This window comes from Cheilinus undulatus, linkage group 20, assembly GCF_018320785.1.
Source record: "Cheilinus undulatus linkage group 20, ASM1832078v1, whole genome shotgun sequence".
NCBI classification, from domain to species: Eukaryota; Metazoa; Chordata; class Actinopteri; order Labriformes; family Labridae; genus Cheilinus; species Cheilinus undulatus.
Window position 1 is genome coordinate 21,750,904 of NC_054884.1, and position 20,337 is coordinate 21,771,240.

The following is a 20,337-nucleotide window of genomic DNA, read 5'->3' on the forward strand; positions in this document are numbered from 1 at the left end:
TGTTTTGTGAAATGTCAAAATGTTTCGGTCATTGTTTCAAGCTTTGTGTTTAATTTTGCATTTCATCTCCAGGCCAGCATAGTAACAGCCTCCACCGTTGCTAATCAATAAAACCACCGAGAAACTTCAGCTGTAGGGAGGCTCTTTATGAAGAGGAGGGGCACGTCATACGTTTAAATCACCCTCTGGAGCACGTTACGTTATTCTGCGTGACATTCCTCTCATGCCTCCACCCGGTCACGGTTCTCCCACGGTTGTTTTGCCGGAGAATTTCACAATATATCTCAGGAGGAATGCTTAAAAAGTTAACCACAGTAATATCGACGACCTAGTTCGTCTTGAGTCGTCATTTCCTGTGTTTATTTTGACCTCACGCACAGGTGAGGCACGTTTTAACAGACCACTTTTCCCCAAGAAGCGCACATTTGTTAATTGCTCAGAGAGGGATAGGTTTTGTCTGGTGTTACGGTTTAACTAGTGACCATGAGATCTGGTGACCTTCTACTGTGTTTGCAGCTGCCTTTTGAAAAGTGACCTCGCTGACGAACAGTGCGCGGACGCCGGTCTTGTTGTAACTACGACGACCGCAGACGCATTCGGCGAAAAGTCTCCAGATAACACGGTCACGTCTTAAGCCGTAACACCAGGACTGCTGTTTTCTTGTATTTCACGGTTGTAGGCACACTGCAAGAGTCGAAACAAAGTAAAAAAAAAGACGCTCGGTCGTTAACTTCCTGTAAGTTAGAAGCTTTCTACGCTGGGATAGGTGATGAAAGAGACCCATGACAACACCTGAGGTGCTTCGTTTTTAAAAAGCTACAGCTGAAGCGTGGATGCTGAGTCCACAAGAGAGGCGGTGCGGCAAAGCAGCTTTGGAAGAAGAAGAGGAGGAGAGCGCTGTTGCTTCGTCACAAAGTCAGCAGCCTGTCGAGCACAGGCACTCTCAGTCAGTCGGTCAGTCAGCCAGCCTGTGTATTGTTGTGAGACTGGAGAGCCGGACTGCATTCAGCAGAAGTCGGTAGAAGTCCCATTATAACACATAAAGTTATCTGCGAAGTTTTTCTGGATTTTTTGATTTATATGAGAGGAGTTGGATTAAGGAGGTGAAGCTGCGAGCGTCCGTGCCTGGGAATGGAGAAGCACAAAGGTAAGAAAAACTTATTTAATGATGTGCCCTTTTGCTAACCGAGAGCAGCTGATTTCCAAACATCACTGGCAAAGCCTCTTAACATTGTGCAGTGAAATGCAGTGATTTTTTAAAAATTCAAATATCCAGAAATAATGTGTTGGAGTAGCACAGTTACATATTTCTAAATTATGAATCGAGAAACAATTATTTTTTCGCGATTTTTGATGCATAATTTGCAACCTCTTAGTAGGTTTCCGAGTCTGGGGTGCTAAAATGAACTTAAAAAGCCTTCTGCATAAATCATGATTAGATTTTAGTCATGGCTGGAAGCATATGTTTTAACATATTTACCCAGCTATCGATCACCTGCTACTGATGATTAAAATTCTTCTGGTTGGATTAGGTAGCTAAAAAGACAGTCTGTCTTGTCAGACTACTTAGTGCTTTTGCCCTCTGAAGGATGAGATGTTTGTTTGGCTTATTTTAAATGCCTCCCTCGAAGTGGGCTCTGCTTAATAGTTTACACTGTGGCTACTGATGGATTCCAATAGCAGCAACATTGTTCCCATTGCATTCCTCAAATTCCCGTGGTTATTTGCCCATGAGGGATGAGCAAGGCTGTCTAATACTTCCTGATTGACATTTAAGCACAGCATTTGAGCCTAAATGCAGAACTACAAAGTATAGTGGTCTAAACAGCACAACTTACAGGGGCTTAATGTCTGGATCCATGGGGAGATAGAAAAGGGCAACTGTCTGTGGACTTTGAGTAGGATGTAAGTTCCTCTTATCAAAGTCAGTGATCTTTATGGAGACACTAGCTGGCCTGATAAAAAAGCTAACTAGTCCACCCGGAACAGGAATGCCACAATCTGGCTCCTAAATTCTTGTTGTCCAGCTGATCAGGCTGGCTTAGTCTGTTTACTCCCACACAGTAAAACAGTGAAGTCCAGTGTGGCAAAAAGCCAAATGCAGAACGGCTCAGTCGGTGTAAACTTTGTTGTGCAGAGGGGATTTTGTTATGGCAGTGGTAGCTGTGGCTTTGTCTTTCATTCATTTGTTTGTTCATATGTGAGCAACAACATTGTAGAACAGTCATGCCTTGACCCATGACAAATGAATCTGCAAATTTTTCTTTCTTTTTTTTTTTAACACAAAAATGTTAAATATTCCCCAGTTTTTAATTCTCAATTGCAGTTTCCAATTCCTTTTTTGATTGCATTTTATTTGTTAGTTTTACCAATTGGCTGTGTATGAATAAGGACAGCTCTTCTCAGTTTCCTTACTGAACTGAAGCCAGAAATCCACCACAGCATGGCATGACGGGGGCATAATAGCTGGTCTAACTACAGAATCAAAACCACCCATCTTCACATGCACAAATGAAAAATACAGTATTATGTAAATTCTGCCACCAGGGTGCTCTCAATCAAAACAATAACAAAAGATGACAATTGGAGATGCACTACTTAGCTTTGTCCACCTCTGTTGCTTACTTATTCTTTTGAGGACTCCGTTTCAAAAAGCACATTTCATGGATGAATTTCACATAATGCCTAAGAAAAGTGGATTTCCTACTTCCTGACAAGAGCTACTCACAAAGCATTCTGGGATTGCTCACAGAGTGAAGGCCACTTTAACAGCTTTTCTCCCTCATGTGAAATTCAGGTGGTTCATTGTTTGGAAATTGCACCTTATTGAGTACAGTTGTTATTGATTAGAGTTTTTTTTTTCAGTGGGGCCACAACATTACAGGGATTGTATCAGGGGGTTCGAGATGGGAGTTGCAAATTAAATTAACATGTAGCCAGTAGCAGAGATGATCCATCACAAGAAATGAAGCTTAGCTTTAGTTCATGCAGGACAAGTTACATACGTCCAGCTGTGATCAGCTGACCGCCAGCTGATCCTTATTATTGCCTCCCAGCTCCCACAGCCAATCACATCTTTCTCTCAACACAGCGGTGTATTTAAATATGACATATTTCTCACTAATCCCTGTTCTGATGTACCACACTGCTGCTGCTGCTGGCAAAGCTTAACCTCCTCCACCCCAGCCTCCTCCTCCATAGCATAAAGCTTGTTGCACCATCATATTAAGATTCTTTCTACTATGGATTAATTGCTTCTGAACGCATTTTATATTATTTAATACACAAATGCATCTATCCATTTGGGGATTTTTAGCCATGCACTCCCTGGAAAGTCAAAGCATGCTGCTTGTCTAACCCTTTTGAGCAGAACCTTCTCCACCCAGTAAAACTGTATATCCATTTTGCAATAAAAGGGTTAAATGTATAATGAGAGTGTTCCTGACAGAAGGGCAGCTTTCAGTAGTAGACTGCAGTTTACTTTTTGGTTCAAGTTGAAGACACTTTTTAATGAAAGCGGCACCTCATAAGCCATATTTAGTAAACAGAAACCCGTTGTTTTCATTCATAAATTTCTCAAAATGAAGGAGAAATGCACTTAAAAGTTCACTTCCACATTCATGCTTGAAGCAGTCCCAGAGTGCGCATGTATTCTGAGATCCAAGGAGGCGCATGCGCTCTGGTGTCGCCTCCAACATGAATGCGGAAGTAAACTTTTAAGTAAATTTCTGCTTCATTATAGGATATTGATGATTGTAAACAAAGTGTTGGCTTTCTGTTTTGCCTTTTGGGGTTCCTTTTTTATTGAATAGAGTCCTGAATTCAAAACAAGAATAGTAGTATAATAGTATTGAGAAGGAGGCCGCAGAGGTCAGTGCTTTGCAGTGCTGGTCTTAACTTGCTGGAAATGCAGCGCCTTGGGGGAAGGGGTGTAATGATCCATTAATGTATATCTATACATTGACGGGTTGATTATTTATCCAATTAGATCAATAGAAAGTCAAAACATCGGTCCACACTGTCACCTTTCAGCTATGCTTTTATCATGGCTGAAGTAGCATGAGTGGTGTCTGATACAGGCTCAACAGATAAACAGACACAGAAAAGTCTGCTGCCACTTGCCTCCTTTGATACACTGAATGTAGTCAGCCGCCCCACGTTAGATTTATCATAGGCTCCTATATGGAAGCTATCAAACCATTTAGATTAGTGGTTCTTAACTGGTGGGCCGGGACCCAAAGGTGGGTCACAGAGCAGTTTTCAGTGGGTTGTGACAAGGTGTCTGAAAAAAATGGTGGCTAAAGTCCTGAAGTCCTTATTGGACATGCATCAGTACCTTTTATTTTGCCCTGTTTTACTGTGAAATTGGGTAAATTTAAATGTTTGATTAATATTTCAATTAATTTATTACCTCTTCTTCATCAGTAAATGGCTACTTTTCACATGAAAATGAAGTAATTTCACAAGTTCTCTGGAAGACTGGCAAATATTGACAGATAATGATGGGGGAAAAGGGTGTAAAATTTGCCAGTTTTGTCCCTTTTCTTTTTCATATCAGTTGTTTTGGCCCAATCATGCTCCAAACTGCAACATATTCAATTAACTAAACATTAGTTGTTGAAAATATTTTGGAAGCCTGGGTTGTGATCTTTTGCAAGACAGGCTGGTGGGTCCTGAGGCCAGACTAGTTGAGAACCACTGATTTAGACCAGTTAGATTAAAACCATAATAATGGAATGATTACTTTTTAGGTTAATATAGATATTTCAATGCCAAAATTCTGCATACATTGTCTTTAATGCATCAATTGTGATAATTAAGGCCCATAATAAGTGTCGTGTCTTTTTGAGTAAACTTTTACATTAAAGTAAATGAGTAAAAGGGAGAGTTGTGGTGATGTTAAGTGATTCTGCTCAAACCTGGTACTTCACAGTGCAGAAACTGAGTTGGTGCATGGAGCTGAAACTGCCACACCAGGGCACTGAATAAGATCCTAACAGCTTCAGGCAACCAGTGGAGGAGGTAAAGTAGAGGGAAACATGGGAAAAGCCAGGGAGGGCTATGACAAGGCAGGGCTTTGTTTAGTATTCTGGATGTGCTGTTCAGTGTTTCTACAACCCTGCTCATGCAGGTTTCATTACGTGTGCTGGCTCTCACACCTTCTGCCTGAGATGAGGATCAAATTAGCAAAAAAGCACCTGGTTCTGTTTTCAGGTACATGTTTGGGAATAGGTGTTGTACGCTCTGCCAAGAGGTGATTGAATTATTCCAAGCAGTAAATTGTCCACTTGTTACTTTATCCAGCATCTTGTCATCATTTGTATGCAATTTTTCTTTTAGCTTTACAACTATTAGCTAAATAATCATGTTGTTAAACTTAGAATTTTTTCCCTCCGTTTACACCATCTGTCAGCAGATGATTGGATAAAAATGTTACATTATTACATTCACTTTCCTAAATATTTCCATTTAAGGAAATGGATATGTTTGTATATTTCTGAGTTCCTCTCCAGTATTTATTATCTTCCCTTCCTTGTCAGTCAGTGCCCTCCAACTCATGCCTTTGCTTATTTTGCTTTCTGTGTCATTATGAAGCCACCGGTTGCTGGGTAAAGCACATCTACACTGAGTTCACTATGTTGCTGCTGCCTTTATGGTCTTCACAAGAAAAAGAGCAGGGATGGGGACGGCTCCTTTTCTAGCCTCAGGCGTCTGACATCTTCTCCAACAATAATCTGATTCTGTGATCACTGCCAAAATAAAATGTGAGACAAATAGAGGCAGACTAATACATGTCTTGATGGGCATTTCGAATCAATGGATCATTCACTTCACACACAAGCCACTAAGGTTTAAACGTTGACAGACTATTTCTGAAATTGAAGATTATTTTACAGTGTGGTTTTTATAGTAAACCATTTTTGCACAGCATTGTGTGTATCTAAAAAAAAGTCAGCCCTACAAAACCATGCTAGAGTTAAAGCAAGCAGCAACAACTAGTGTTAAGAAAATAAACCAACAATGAAGAGCTGCAGTTCCTCCAGTGTCCTCTTGAGGCTGTCTTGAGCAGTGAAGAAATCCCCAATAGGTCCTATTTTAAATGTCAATTTCTACAGCAGATACAAACACATTAACAAAACACTTTTTGGACTCTAAGGGATTTTTTTTTTAGTTTTGTTGCTGTTGTTGTTGTTTTACCTTTTCATTTGATTATTTTAATTTTAAGAGATGTTCATAGTCAGGCAATCAGGCATAATTGAGGGTGAAGCTGACTTTACAAGTGGGTGCTAGGCTTCGCTTTAGCTTAGCTTTATCTTCCTAATCTAGCTACTTGATTTGCAAGGAGTTATCTGCTAACATGCAAGTTAGCGTTAGCATTCGCTAGCTAACGCATTATTAAGAAAATAGCAGCACAATTCAATCAAAGGCAACATAAGTTTGTTTTATTGAAGTGAATAATGTTAACAAAAAAAAGTGATATAAATTCAATAGTGAGTGAAAATATGCAGCACATTTCTATATTTTGATTAGCACTGGACTCAAAGTGGGTTCAAGTGAAAGTCTTAAATGAACACCAATTATCCACCCTTTCAAATTTCTAAAAGTGGTGTATTATGTGTGATTTTTTTCTGTCATGTCACAGTGAACCTCTCCTGGTTTGTCTCCCGTGGTATGTTTCGTTTTAACAGGGAGTCAGCAAGTTTAGTAGGTTTGACCTCCCATAAACTCAGCAGAGGCAGCCTAACATTCAGGCCATCATGTCCAGCATGGGGTCTCCCGGTTCACTTGTATGCATTTCAGGGACTGTACTTGCCAACAGGAAGTTAGCTCAGTGATTGGTAATTCAGGAAGCTGGACTGGGCTATAAAAATGATGAAAAGAAAGACGCTCTTCCTGATCTTTGGCGGTGCAGAGCTCCATGGGAGATCGGACCGTTTTTGCCTTTGGGTTTTGCTCCTGTTCGCTTGCAACATCAAACGAAGCTTTGTTTATTGGATGCAGGAGCTCTGTATCAGCTTGTATTGTGTTTTTTCTCACCAGGTATACTCTTTTGAAGGATAGGGTACTTAAAGAGGGGCTTACCTTCTTGTAATCGCACACATATGCAAACTCACTCTCCCTGCAGCCCCCCTAGCCACTTATCTGTGGATAATAACTAAGCAGAGGTGCTTTTATGTGGGTGACTCTCAGGCGGCATTGCTAGTTAGTTTTATTTGTCAGCAGCTGCTTCTAGTCTGTCGCTTTATCTCTCATCAAGCTAAGACTGTGGAGCCTTGTAAAGCTAAAGAGTATAGCCTCTAAAACATTAATCTGATTATCTCTACACAATATTATTTAATTGAAAAATGACTGATGGTTAATGCCCACACATAGAGGTAGAAAAAAATACAACCTACATATCAGGATATCTGGAGGACGATGCTTTTGAGAGTTTATGGGGTCCTGTGGAGCGAGGCTTAGTTTGAAGGGGATGTAAGCAGGGTGCTACTCTAAGAGGGTGAGTTGGACCCACACTGAGCCTCTTAAGCTGATGGCCCAGGGCCCATAGATTTTGTTTTCACCTCTGCGTGTTTGGAGGAGAAACCTTTGGGAAAGACACTGTTACAATGTGAGAGATTTGGAACAAAACCTGAATATTAATTAGACTTTCTGAAAAAGTAGGCCACTATTTTAACTGTATGCTTGCATGAAAGATGTTTTAGAATAGTTTTGCCGTGTCTGAAACCGCATATTTTCACACTATTCATACTTAATGTGGTGTCAAATGTAGTCTGTAGTATGTTCCAATTGCAGGCCAGCCCATGAGGGCCTAATGATCCACTGTTGGTTGGCTGATAGGGAAAAAATGGTATCAAAACCTCACGGCACATTAATACAACAGTAACAAGTCCATGGTTTGGTCTTTACGTGTTAATGCTAGCTATAATGCTAGCATAGCAATGTAGTGTGGACCAGAAATTTGTAAACGATAAAGTCACATGATGTGGAGATGACAGGATTTATAATGAAATGATATTCTAACATTTAGCTTAGTATACAGTAGCATATATATGCTAGTAGTTGTAGACAATTTAGTATGCTATCTGAACACAGCATTTGTCTACTAAAGGGTCAACAACTAGCATAAATTTAGCTGCTAGCTATGCACAGTAGATGTTTGCTCACCGTGGCGTAATAGTTTCTTTGTTCGCTTTCAAAAGCTACTCAACTTCACTTTTATGCCAAATTTTTACTTAATTAACTTTTGACTGTTTGCTGTATTCTTTTAGCATTACATTCAAGTAGTGTGAAACTACAGCCTAGATACTCAGGCTCTTTTTTTATGTGCCAACAATATTGCTAACAAAGGCTAGTTGCTAACTGCAACATCTTTAACCATATCATTTATCAATGAACTACGCCAGCAAAAGGTTAAAAAAAAAAACTTTAAAATGTTATGCATTAGCTGCTGCTAACATTGTGTCATTAGCTATTTAGAGCCAGTCGGCTACAGTAATGACTCCTAAAATAATGTGAAAGACATAAGTTCAAATGAAAAATATTAAAACTACTTTTAACTACTTTGTACTACTACTGCTTTGTAACTTTTCTTTAAATATGAGAACAATTACACAGATTTGTGCTGCAAGCCCTTCTCTTTTCCTGCTCCTTTTCCTTTCTCTCTGCATAACTTTTACTCTCTCTCTCACAAACAGACTTCATGTCTTCAGCAGCAAGACTGTGGAAACTTAAGCTACAGGCTTTATCTGCAGGGACTACTGTAACACGTACTGCATCCTAATCAAGACGAAGTTGCTTAAGCAGGGCCCCTTTCCATAAAAATGCAGTTGGCTTTTTAGAGCCCATTAGCATGTTGTAGCTATGAAAACTGCCTGATTTCTCTAAGGGCCGAGCTGTAAACCTCAATATCACTGAGACAGCACAGATCTAAAGATTTGGAGAAAAGAACAGGGTTTAAGGAAAGTGAAACGTGGGGTGAATAAGAACGAGATTTAGTAGTAGTGGCAGGAGGGAGATAAAAGAAGAGAAACTTTTAAAAGAAAGCGAAACTAAACCCTCGTTAAGAGCCATTGTTATCATTATTTGTACTATCTTGAAGCAAACTCTTCAATATTTAACTGACCTGAACATAAGAAGCCTTTGTGTAGTGTTAGGCTAACATGTGGCTAATGCTAATGTATCATGGTTGATGGTCTGCTAATTTTGTTGTCCTTTTCAGTGTCTTACCCCGTCAAAATAGTATCCTTCGTGTATTAATGAAGCTTCTTTACATGTAATCACAACTGTTTAGTCAGTTTTATCTAATCATAACATTTAAGCACTCCCTAAACATTTTACCATGAAAATGCACTTTTTTTTTTTACTTCCAGACGGAAGAAATGGAGTTACAGACAAAGACTCTTCATGGATTCTGCAGACTCTGTGCAAACCACTGGACAACCTCAAGCTCCTCCTATGTCAGAGTTTTTCCCACAGTGAAAAACACTTCCTGATCCCACTATAAGATCTTAGCCATGACCTCCTTACTGACCTCAATGCAAGATTTTACTTTCAACCACTTCGACACTTTAGCACTGCTAGTTGTGTTTATACAAAAGAGGGAAATGGGTTTTTATTGATTCTTTAATTGCAACTTAAGAGCCTGTTTTGTCTTACCACTTTTCTGTGGAGGAATGATTATGTGGACTTTTGCATGCTTCTGGTTTAAATCCTTCCAGCCTTTCACTTTGTGAAGAAAAAAATACAAACGTGAAGGATTCTGTGCACGAGAGTCCAGGGATTGGTAAGAAGAATTTAGCACAGTGTTTTGTGGCAGGGAATCAAAAATGGCTTGTTGTTTGCAAGAAATGAGCCGTGCAATAAGAATATAAACAAGGTTGCAGGCACATTTCTGTAGGCTAACATCCAAATATCATGCTTGATTTATAAAATTATGTTCAATGCTTGTTTTGTCTCTAATTTGATTTGATCTTTTCACTACTTTTGTGTCCACTTCTTTCTAATGTTCCTTCTATCATGAACACAGGCAGCCCATTTCTGAAGTCATGACATCGACACCCCCTTTTTTTTATTCAGGTTTCTACGGCAATAAAACCAAAACACATCTTGAATTAATCCAGCCATGTCCACTTGGTCCCTGCCCCACAGCTGAACCCAGCATGTTAAAGAGAAGACAGACCTTTTTCTGCCAATCGCCATCTAACAACCAATCAAAATAGTGTTTGACCCCAATAATAAGCTAGTTTTCTGCCACTTTCACCAAAAAGAAAAGTCCAAACTGGAAAAACTCAATCATACGTGGCACCTTTTTTTCAGTTCCTTGGAAGTGGCCCAAAGGTCAGCATGATTCTTGAGTTTCCCTCGGGAGGTTTAATGTGAAAGAGTCATAAGATAAGAATGATAAGGAGGGAAATCTGCTTTGCTTCTGTTAAGTTTTTGCAAGTCCGCTGCAGCAGAAGAGACCAGAGTCTGTGACAGTTTATAAATCAAGCTGTCACCCACAAACTTGGTCACTGGTTCCAATTCTGCTTCTTTCAACCACTTCTCCTTTTAGGTGGAGCTGTGTCACTCATTGTAAGTCACAAGAAGAAGAAAAACCTGAGCTGTGTCTATAGATGCAAGTTTGGTTAAATACAGTACATCTTTGAATGTTTTTCAGATAAATTTTTTTTAATCATAAATTGTGTAATCCACCTTTAATTCGACTAAGAGGGGTATTGATAGCATTGCAGAAGTACAGCTCATCAATCAAACAAAATATATCCAGTTTAGAACAAGGTAGACAAACACATTGCTTGTCATAAAGCACCACATTGCCTCAAGACCAGAGGTGTCAAATCTTCAGCCCACACATAGGGTCTGCTGCTCATGGCTTATTTTCAATTGAACAGCATTATACTGCTGTATTACAAAATTAAAGGAGATAATGAATCTAAATGTTTACTCAAGTGTTGCAGCCCTCCTCCTCACCCAAAAAAAACTAGCATGTGATGGAAACTCAACCATTGTCTTAGCTTAAAATCACTGAAAAATCATTTTAGAAGTCTTTCTGTTTTTAATACTTTGTAAGGTCTCATGTAGTTTTGAGTTTCATTTCTCTCCTGCTGAGGTGTGTCAAGCTGCTACTAACAACACTACCTCCCAATGAGGGGTTTTAACAATGAAAGCACTCTAAAAGAAAAAAATAACAAAGGGCTTCCATTTGAAGAACTTGATGAAATAGCATGTTTATCATTGATTTCACTTAGAGATGCCAGTGAGTGTACGGAGCAACCGTGTTACAGCTGTTTCTCGGACTTTGTTTCACACTACGTCCGACTTTTATGAATTATCATGGGCTTAAAAAAAGCAAGTCATCAGTTGAAACACATTTTAACAGTTGTCTAAGCCAGTGGTTCTCAACCTTTTCAGTCCGTGAACCCCAAAATAAAGGTGCTAGAGACCAGGGACCCCCACTGTACCTGAAGGTGGTTGAACATAGCCATGCACAATTAAGAATAGTCATGTGCGGACAAGGCCACCATAAAAGGGACAAATGGGAAAGCTTTCTGGCTCCCCAGCCAAACTGGGGGCCCATGGAGGTCAACAAAACCATGGTCCATTGTAAAGTTAAGCTGTGATAACCATATTTCATATTTTACCCTAAAAACCACTCTTCTTAAAGAAACAGATTTCTTTTTTTAATCATTTGTGTAGTAAAAAGCCTTCTTAAAAATGTAAATCCCTCTTGTTAAAAAAGGATTAAAATGGTTTGAAAATTGCTACAGTTGGTAATAATGGCAAAAAATGGTGGAAAATGTGGTGAAGTTGGATTTTTAAAGTAGCAGAAATAAATGGGTTGGAAGTGGCAAAAATTAGACAAAAATGGCAAAAATGGGCGTAAATAGTGGTAAAAAGGAGTTAAAATGTGGCTGAAATGGCTTTGAATTAGCAAAAATGGGTTGGTAGTGAAATGGGATGAAAAATTAATATAAATTGGCAAAACCAGGGTTAACTGAGAAAGAAAAAACAGGCAGATATTGGCAGAAATTCAATCAAACAAGCAAAAATGGGCATATCAAATGGTGAAATTGGGTTAAAATGGGATAAACTGGGTGTAAAACGTGGTTAAAAGGGGTTAATAGTAGCAATAATGGGTCAACAGAGGCAACATTAAGCCTAAGCGGCAAGAATTGATTTAGAAGTGGCAAAAACAGGCAGAAAATAGGTAGTGGAAAGACTTTAAAACTGAGAAAAGTAGGTGTTTAATGGTAAAATGTGTTAAAATTGATGGGAAAAATAATAAAAAGGGTTGAAAATTTGACAAAATTGGTGTAAAGTGTCAACAGTGTAATTTAAAAAATATTCTTTTTTTTTTTTTTTAGGGCAGCTGGAGACCCCCTCTCAGTGTCTCATGACCCCAAGGTTGAGAACAACTGGTCCAAGCCATTATTATACAACCCCAGTTCCAAAAAAGTTGGGACATTGTGTAAAATGTCAATATAAACAAAATGCAATGATTTGCAAATCTTATAAACCATATCTTATTCACAATAGAACATAAACAATATATAGCAGATGTTGAAACTGCGACATTTTATAAATTCATGATAATTAAAAGCTCATTTTGAATTTGATGGCTGCAACAGATATAAAGAAAAGAAGAGATTGGGCAACAAAGGCTGGAAAGTAAGTGGTACTAATGAAAAACAGCTAGGGGAGTAAATTTCCTCATCTGTCTCTGCCCATTCTTCAAGATTTTTTGGTTCCCATTTTTCTTTTGAATGCTGATTGTTTTATGGCAATAGTCCTCTTTGTCCAAAACAATTGATTAGACAACATGGCCAGGCATGTGTTGGCACTTTTTTCACAAAAACTGAGTTAATTATGACCCAGTGATTTTTTTCCCACATGCAGGACCATAATACTTCCTTTGGTACTGGTTAGATTCTGTAAAGTTTTAAACGTGTCTGACAGCAGACTGACATGCTGTCTCCTCTATTATAGACTCCAGAGCAGGATGCTCAATTAGACTGCCAAACAGATGAAATCACGTTCAATTACTCTGTGAGTTAACCTCTATCATGAGTAATGATGATAGCTGTGTTGTAAACAAGTTTTATGAGTGAACAAAATGTTTCATTCAAGAAACAGGAAGATGGTTTCACAGTTAGCTAAGGCAGTTAAGTCTTGCTTAATGTGCCTTCATTATCTTTTATCATGTTAACCAAGCATTTACTGTGGAGTGCAGTTGGTGGTGATTTTTAAATCTGTTGCAGCCCAAACAGGATTCACAGCATTCAGTATCACTAATGTAATAGATATTCTGACACCATATAGAAAGGAGAAGGGAAAAGGCTGATGCAAAATTCAAGCATTTTTCTATTTCCAAAGTCCATTAAATGGAGATTTAATATTAAAACATGTAAATAGTTTAGCATGTCAAACTGGTTGTCATTATGTTTAGTTGTCATCATTCCACTTTTCTTTTTGCAGTTGCAGGAGATGAATTCCTCGTCATTTCCTTTGTTGACTGTTATTGAGAAACTTTGCAGGACTAAAACACATTGATGCCATGCAGAGCTGTGTGCTGTCAGATGGCACCCCATTAGGGAGGTTTTTTTTTTTTCCACTGTATTGCAACTTCTCCAATTTTTAAGCCATAACGTGCTTGAGAATTTATCAGCCCCTGGCCCCCCATTGGCCTAGGGACTCAAGCTGTGCCTCTTAAGCTGTGTTATCCACTACCGTCCTGATTTTTAATCGAGACAGTTTCCTTTTTACAATTGTTCTTATTGTTTGATAGTCATTAAAAAGCCAAAATGGTACAAGATAGTACCGTTGCAGACAGCAGCTCTCAGATGCTCCCTCTGCTGACCACTACTGCGAGACGCTGCCTTTGTCACGATGGAAATACGCACAAACTTTCCAGATAAAATCAGCTTAAACTTATTGTGTGGGTTAGGATAAGGGTCAGGGTAAGAATGCCAAAAGATAGAAATCAAAAACCTGACCTGCTGAAGTCAATTACAAAACATTTAATAAAGCAGATCTAACAGTTACAGGAGAAAAGCTTGGCCTCCATAAACACATTCAAATGCAGCTAACAAAGCTAAGGCTAAAGCTTTGTAACTTTGCTACATTAACTAACATAGCTACATAGGAAATATAGTTAAAGCCTATAAGGCTGCATTAGCTAAATTAGCTGATGCTGTGTTTTCTAAAGCTAATGTAGCTACAGAGCTAGCATTAGCTGCATTGGCTTCATAGCTATGTTAACTTTAGCTACACTATTCACCACGCTACATTAGCCACATAGCTATGTCACCACATTAGATGGCTTATCTAGCTACATTAGCTTTAGCTAAGTTTGCTAAAGCTCTCATTGCTGAAGCTTAAGCTAGCGTAGCAAAATTGGCTTGTGCAGTAATGTTTACTATGTAGCTTGTGTAGCTACATTAGCTTTAGCTAAAGCTAATGAAGCAAACATGACCCACCATTCACGTACTTCTTAAACTGGTCTATACAAATTTAAACTGGCATAAGACCTCTTACCTGTTTTGTTTTTTGTTTATTTATAAAAATGTAGCTTTGTCTGTAATATTACTAATGTGGTTATTTAATAAATGTAACTGCTAGACTTTATGAATAAAGTTGAATTTTAAAAAAACAACAACCTTAAACTGGAAATAGGTTTTACTGACAAATTATGTCACTTCTGTTCTGACAGAGGTGGCGTCCCACTGTAGTGGTATGCAAGAGGGGGCATCTGAGATCTGTGGTCTGCAGCCAGACCTCTCTGAAAAGGTACCAAACAAAGAGCCGCAAGTTAGCCAAGAGTTCATTAGTCCCATATGAGCAAGGCTGGATGGACTTTGGCTGCAAGATCAGGGTTTACTGTACCAAACTGTGCTGAACCAAACTATAAGTGCACTGGTAGCATTATTTTGCAGTCCTATTAGTCCTATTACTTTTCTATCCCAGCTCGCACAGTAGTTTTATCATTCTCTTGGCTATGGTAATGATAACAATATACTGATATTTTTTAAAGTTTGGCTCTGTGGAATTAAAGGGCTTGAAAGCCACAATAAAGAAAAATTGATGTTTCCAACAACATAAATTAATATTATGAGGTCTTCAGAGTTATCTTGATATTAGGGCAGATAATGGAAAATGAAAGGACAATTTCAACTTAGCCAGGTTTGATTTTAGTAATGAAAAAAGGACAGGCATGAATACACAGCTCACACATTAAAGAAGTAGGAAATAAAAACTTAGGATGTGGCTTTGGTTTTGATTTCTAAAGGCAACTTTATGGGCTATAGAAAGTGTTTGTAATATGACATATCTCTGTAATGTCCGGAGTCATGTGTTTTAAGCTCAACTACATATAAAATGGGGAGTTTCATTCTCTCTTTGGGTGCCTGTATTCCTCTGTATAGGTGTTCTTTGTGGTAAAGACTACACTTGAAAGGACATGTACTTAGACTCTTGTGCTGTCATATTCTCTGTGCATGTGTTGACACAGATTCAACAAATTAGCAGAAGTAAATCAGCTGCCTTGTTGAACCTGGAAGCAACTCTGATTTAAATGAGAGGCCATGTCGTTCTGCTTAAACAAGAAAAAAAGCTTGCTTGTTCGTGCTTAGATGTGGTGAGACATTGATGTGGAGGCTCAAGATGGAACAAAAATGCATCCCATCGAGATCCAGATTTCGGCAATGAATTGTTCAAATTAAAGAAAAACATTGGTATGCAGACTCAAGTTCAGTTCCATCTCATTTTAGAGAGACTGTGCCATGGGATTTGTGCTGTCCTATTTTTATCTCATAACTGATAAGATTTAGTGTTGCCTTCAAAAGTTTTAGTATGATTTACCCTTCATTTACATCCAATAAATTCATACTACATCAATTATGTATTTTTTAAAATTCTTATCCAAAACTTTTCCATAGACATGAGGGCAGCAGCTGTGCTTGAAGCCTGTTACAAATTGAAAAGAAACCATCATTTGTTGTCCAGATGCACAGATTGGCACATATAGACATGCTTTCACAGACATTTAGAGAAGCTGTTGGTTATTTTTGGGCAGCTAATGAAAAAAATTAGAGGGAAGATTGAAATAATAGGCCATTTTAAGATAACTTCAGCTGGGGTCAGATGAGGTAAATAGTTGAGTTGAGCACCAATAAAACACTAATTCTGCTTAAAACAATACGACTTAAATCAAAAAGAATGCTTTTATCCCTCAGTGCTTGATGGGTGTTTTCAACACTGAATTCTTTTAAATGTAATAGCTTAGCATGCTCTAAAGGAATTTTATAACATTTGGCATACACATCCACTTAGACTCAAGGATGACGTATCAAGAGTTTTGAGATTTTAAGTCGAAGATCATGCTAGCTATGACATCTCAAAAACCACCTTTGAGTTTGAGAATTCAATAGCTAATCAATTTGATACAAATATGTGTTACGCTTGTTTTAAGAGGACATTTTATTTCATCTGCTGTAGATTTATCACATCATCTTTGTGAATGTGATACTGTTGGTGATGGAGCAATGTCTTGCTCTACCTTTGTGTGCTATTCATCCTCCTATGGAATCTACCTGAAAAAATAAATCACATTCTGTAAATAATTATGCTCAAACTTCCTCTCCTTAATGTCCTTTAATGTGGCCTACCTGTGCTGTATTTATGGTAATGCAATCACAAATTTTGTCACTTCCACCGTTGAAAAAAAATGTGTGCAATTCCTTGAATGTCCACTTGAGGCTGGTACCAAAAGTTTAGGGATCCCCATTAACATCCATGTTAAAATGCCAATGTTGACAGCTTAATTTAACATGTTTAATGGCACAAAAAAACAACTGTTTTGGTCTGAAAGCCTCATTCTTGGATGCACACTTTACAAGTGATGATTAAAAAAAAATAGGTCAAACAATTTGATTATACACACCTAAGTACAACACATAAATTTGCATAGTTTGCATTACTGACATGCAGGCACATGGTAGCTGTTTTGCTAGGAGACATGAGGTCTGCCCTAGTGTCAACTTTTTGCCAGTTTCTTAACTGATGAAGAAACATTTCCAAAATGGCAACCACCATCAAATGGCTTCCAAACACCTCTTCAAAAAACTATGTTTGATGTCATTGAGGCTATGTCCATGATTATACTTTATATGGAAGAACTGAAAGATGTAAAATTCAACTTGACTGGTTAAGCGTCCTTATGTCTAAATCTTTGGTTATATCAAAAATAGTAGCGACAGCCCAAATGGTGTTGAACGATCCAACAGTAATAACCAAGTTCTGGTGTTTTTTTTTTCCAGTGGTTAAGAAACAGGCTGAAATCAGTTTTTTATTTTTCTTTTTGCCATCTAAAAGTGGTTTGTGCATCTCTTTTTACATAATTTAAAATGCCAGTGTGCATTTATTCTTTTTTTATTTCCAGTGAGCTGTTCTTTGTGGTTAAAGGAAAATGTTTGTTTTAGTGGTAATGTGAAGCACTGTTGTAGCTCATAATGTTTTTTTTCCACATTTCCTTTCATTTATAAAATCGAGAAATACACAATAACTTCAAATATTAAACATCTAAGGCATGTGTGGGCCTGTTTCTCGTTTTAACATTTATTTGAGAGGGGTCTGGCTGCGGACTGATGATTTCAGACACCTTATCTTGCAGACCACTAATGTGAGACGCCACCTATGTATGAAGTGACAGGAGGGACATTTGATAGTAGAACTTTTTTTTTTAATTGAACTTAATTCATAAACAAAGTCTGGCAGTTGCATTCATGAAATAACTAAAGTGTAAACATTACAGACTGAGCAACATTTCATCAGTCGAACAGAAGAAAGGTAGGTGGCCTAATCCAGGATTGAACTGTGGGCCATTTTAGAAGCAGTTACATGAACAGTGGTAAGCTTTAGCTTCATTAGCTTTAGCCACAGCTAATATAGTTGTGCTAGCTATGTCATTAATGTTACTTCATAAGCCAATGTAGCTACATTAGCTTTAGCAACATGAGCTTTAAGCCCTGCGATTGACTGGCTATCAGTCCAGGGTGCAACCCGCCTCTCACCCTTTAGCAAACACAGCACATAGCTACATATGCTACATAGGTAACATAGCTACTTAGCTATGTGAGCTTCAGCAAACGTAGCGATAACTAACAAATTAATTAGCATTAGTGATGTTAGTTATGTTGCCTTTGTTGTTTTTGCAGTTAACGTAGCTTTGTTAGCATTAGTCTTAGCTATGTTAGCTGTGTTTCAGTTCCGCAGGTCCGAAACCTATTATAAACCTTTACTCTTACCTGTACCTATACCCTTAGCATAACTGGAAGTTTAATCTGATTTTATTTTGAAAGTTTTAGCATGTATGCCCATTCTGACAGAGATGGCGCCTCACAGTAGTGGTCTGCAGCCAGACTGTCTTGGTTTATGTTGCAATGTTTTTTGCCAACAGTTGATGACTGGAAATAATCTAAAATTTAGAGAAATCCTCATGTAATAATATGGAAACTGGTATGCCCAGTGTATCCTGAAAAACTATTGAGTAATGGGAATATATAGGTTATGAATGCCCCAGAGGCTATTCCAAGGTAAGGTGGTCCTGGTCCTAGATCTGTACTCAGGGACACCCCTTGTATTTATAATGAGTTATACATTTGACTGTGAAAGAAAGCAGGATGAGATTGTGTGTTAAACACTACTAGGTATGCAGTGGACAATATCAGCAAAGAGATAAGACACACCACTTTGTCCACAAGGTGCCAAAATCATCACAAAACAAAATCTAATCACAGAAGCTCCCAGGTTAAACCTCCGTCTAGCATCCTCATTCTTTTGTCAATCAGAATTTAATTTTAGTTATTTTGTTTATCTTCATGTAGAGTCTGAAAGCAGGACTATCAACTTATCAGAGCACTTTACCAAACACAACATGAATGGAAGTCTCAAATGTGTGTGAATAACAGAAAACCTGAGGCATAGCAGGAAGTACAACCTCAGGCATGAGGAAGAGGAATTCCCCTAATGTATGATGTAGGTGTCGTTAAACCTCAGATTCAGCCGATTATTCACACAGTTTTAATGTGGTACAGTGCACCCTTTATCTTATTCTCTACCGTCCCTTTAAAAAAATATATTCCTTTAGTTAAAACACAGCCTCGTAGTCGCTGTGATTCCATCTGGACAGTCTACAGAAGTGAACTGTTTATGCTGTGGAGGCTGCGGTCACTCACACTAGATGTGCAGTGGGCTTCTGGCCAGCCCGTAGCCCACAGAGACAGACCTCCCCGTCCTGTCAGCTGACTCCGTTTCCCAGGGTCCCCCAATCCAAAAGGCCATCGGTGTCAATCTCTGCAAACACACAAGGAGGAGAAGCTGGAAAATGTTTAGATTTGTACAGAGGGGCCAAACATCAGCAGCTAAACAACTATTGGAAATAAAATGAAAGTAAATAGGAGATTTTAGTCACTTTTTAACTCTATTCCAGCTATCAGGGATCTTTTTAAAGCTGATTTTAATGACGTTATATGTCTATATGTGTCCTAAGCAGTGATGTTTTCCACAGTGAGGGTCCTCCTACACAGGGCCTCTCAGCAGAAGTTGACTCAGCTTGAGCAGGAGTCATTAAAAACAACTCAGCTTGCTGTAGCTTTAGGAAAGCCTCTCGTCATCTCTGAAAGGCAAAGCTTGACGGGGTCTCTGACACCTTATTTTGCAAAAATCCCCCCTTTGAAGTAAAGGAGTGTAGCAGGGAGGGGAGAGGGCCTTTAGTGATCAGTCTGAGCCGGAAGGAGCCAGTAAAAAAGCAGCTGACAGATTCAGAAGAGTTCAAGTAGGAGTAGTTTACAAGCTTTTATAATAGTTTTGTTATTTGGAATTTGGAGTGTAGAGTTCAATTCTTCAGAGCCAGATGATTTCATACTTTGATCTGAGGTTTTTTTTTCTTTTTTTTAATTTTCAGACCAAAGTTTGCAATTTTGGAATTATGCACTTTCTTAAGCAAAAAAAGGAAAAGATTGATACAGCTGCCATGCCTCTATGTTTAACATTTTTTCTAGGGCTGTCAGATTAAGTGGATCAATCCCAGTTAATTAAGGTCCATAATTAATGCATCCATGTTTTTATGTTGTGATTAATCGTACACTCCTTTGTCCTTCTCAGCACACTGTGATTAATCCACTGCAGCATCTCTGTGCAGCCACAGTGATGTAAAACAAGCCAGCGGTCTGACTCCAGACAGTTACTTTTAGAAGAGACGTGATATATACAACATATTACCAGTTTAAGGTTGTTTTTAAAATGTAACTTGATTAATTAACAAGGTCTGGCAATTTCATT

The 20,337-nt window shown here is 38.5% G+C and overlaps 1 protein-coding gene across 3 annotated transcripts in view; it reads left to right on the plus strand.

The window, feature by feature from the left end:
• The first annotated feature begins 319 nt into the window (after positions 1-319).
• afap1l2 (actin filament associated protein 1-like 2) overlaps positions 320-20,337 on the plus strand; it is a 62,008-nt gene continuing 41,990 nt past the window's right edge. The window contains exons 1-2 of one of the 3 annotated variants that reach the window (XM_041815263.1): positions 320-1,147; positions 9,372-9,458. In XM_041815263.1, the coding sequence (XP_041671197.1) occupies positions 1,132-1,147; positions 9,372-9,458 (103 nt within the window). In that variant the 5' untranslated portion in view covers positions 320-1,131. The remainder of the gene's footprint in view (positions 1,148-9,371; positions 9,459-20,337) is intronic. The other 2 variants (XM_041815264.1, XM_041815265.1) reach the window with 2 other exon arrangements.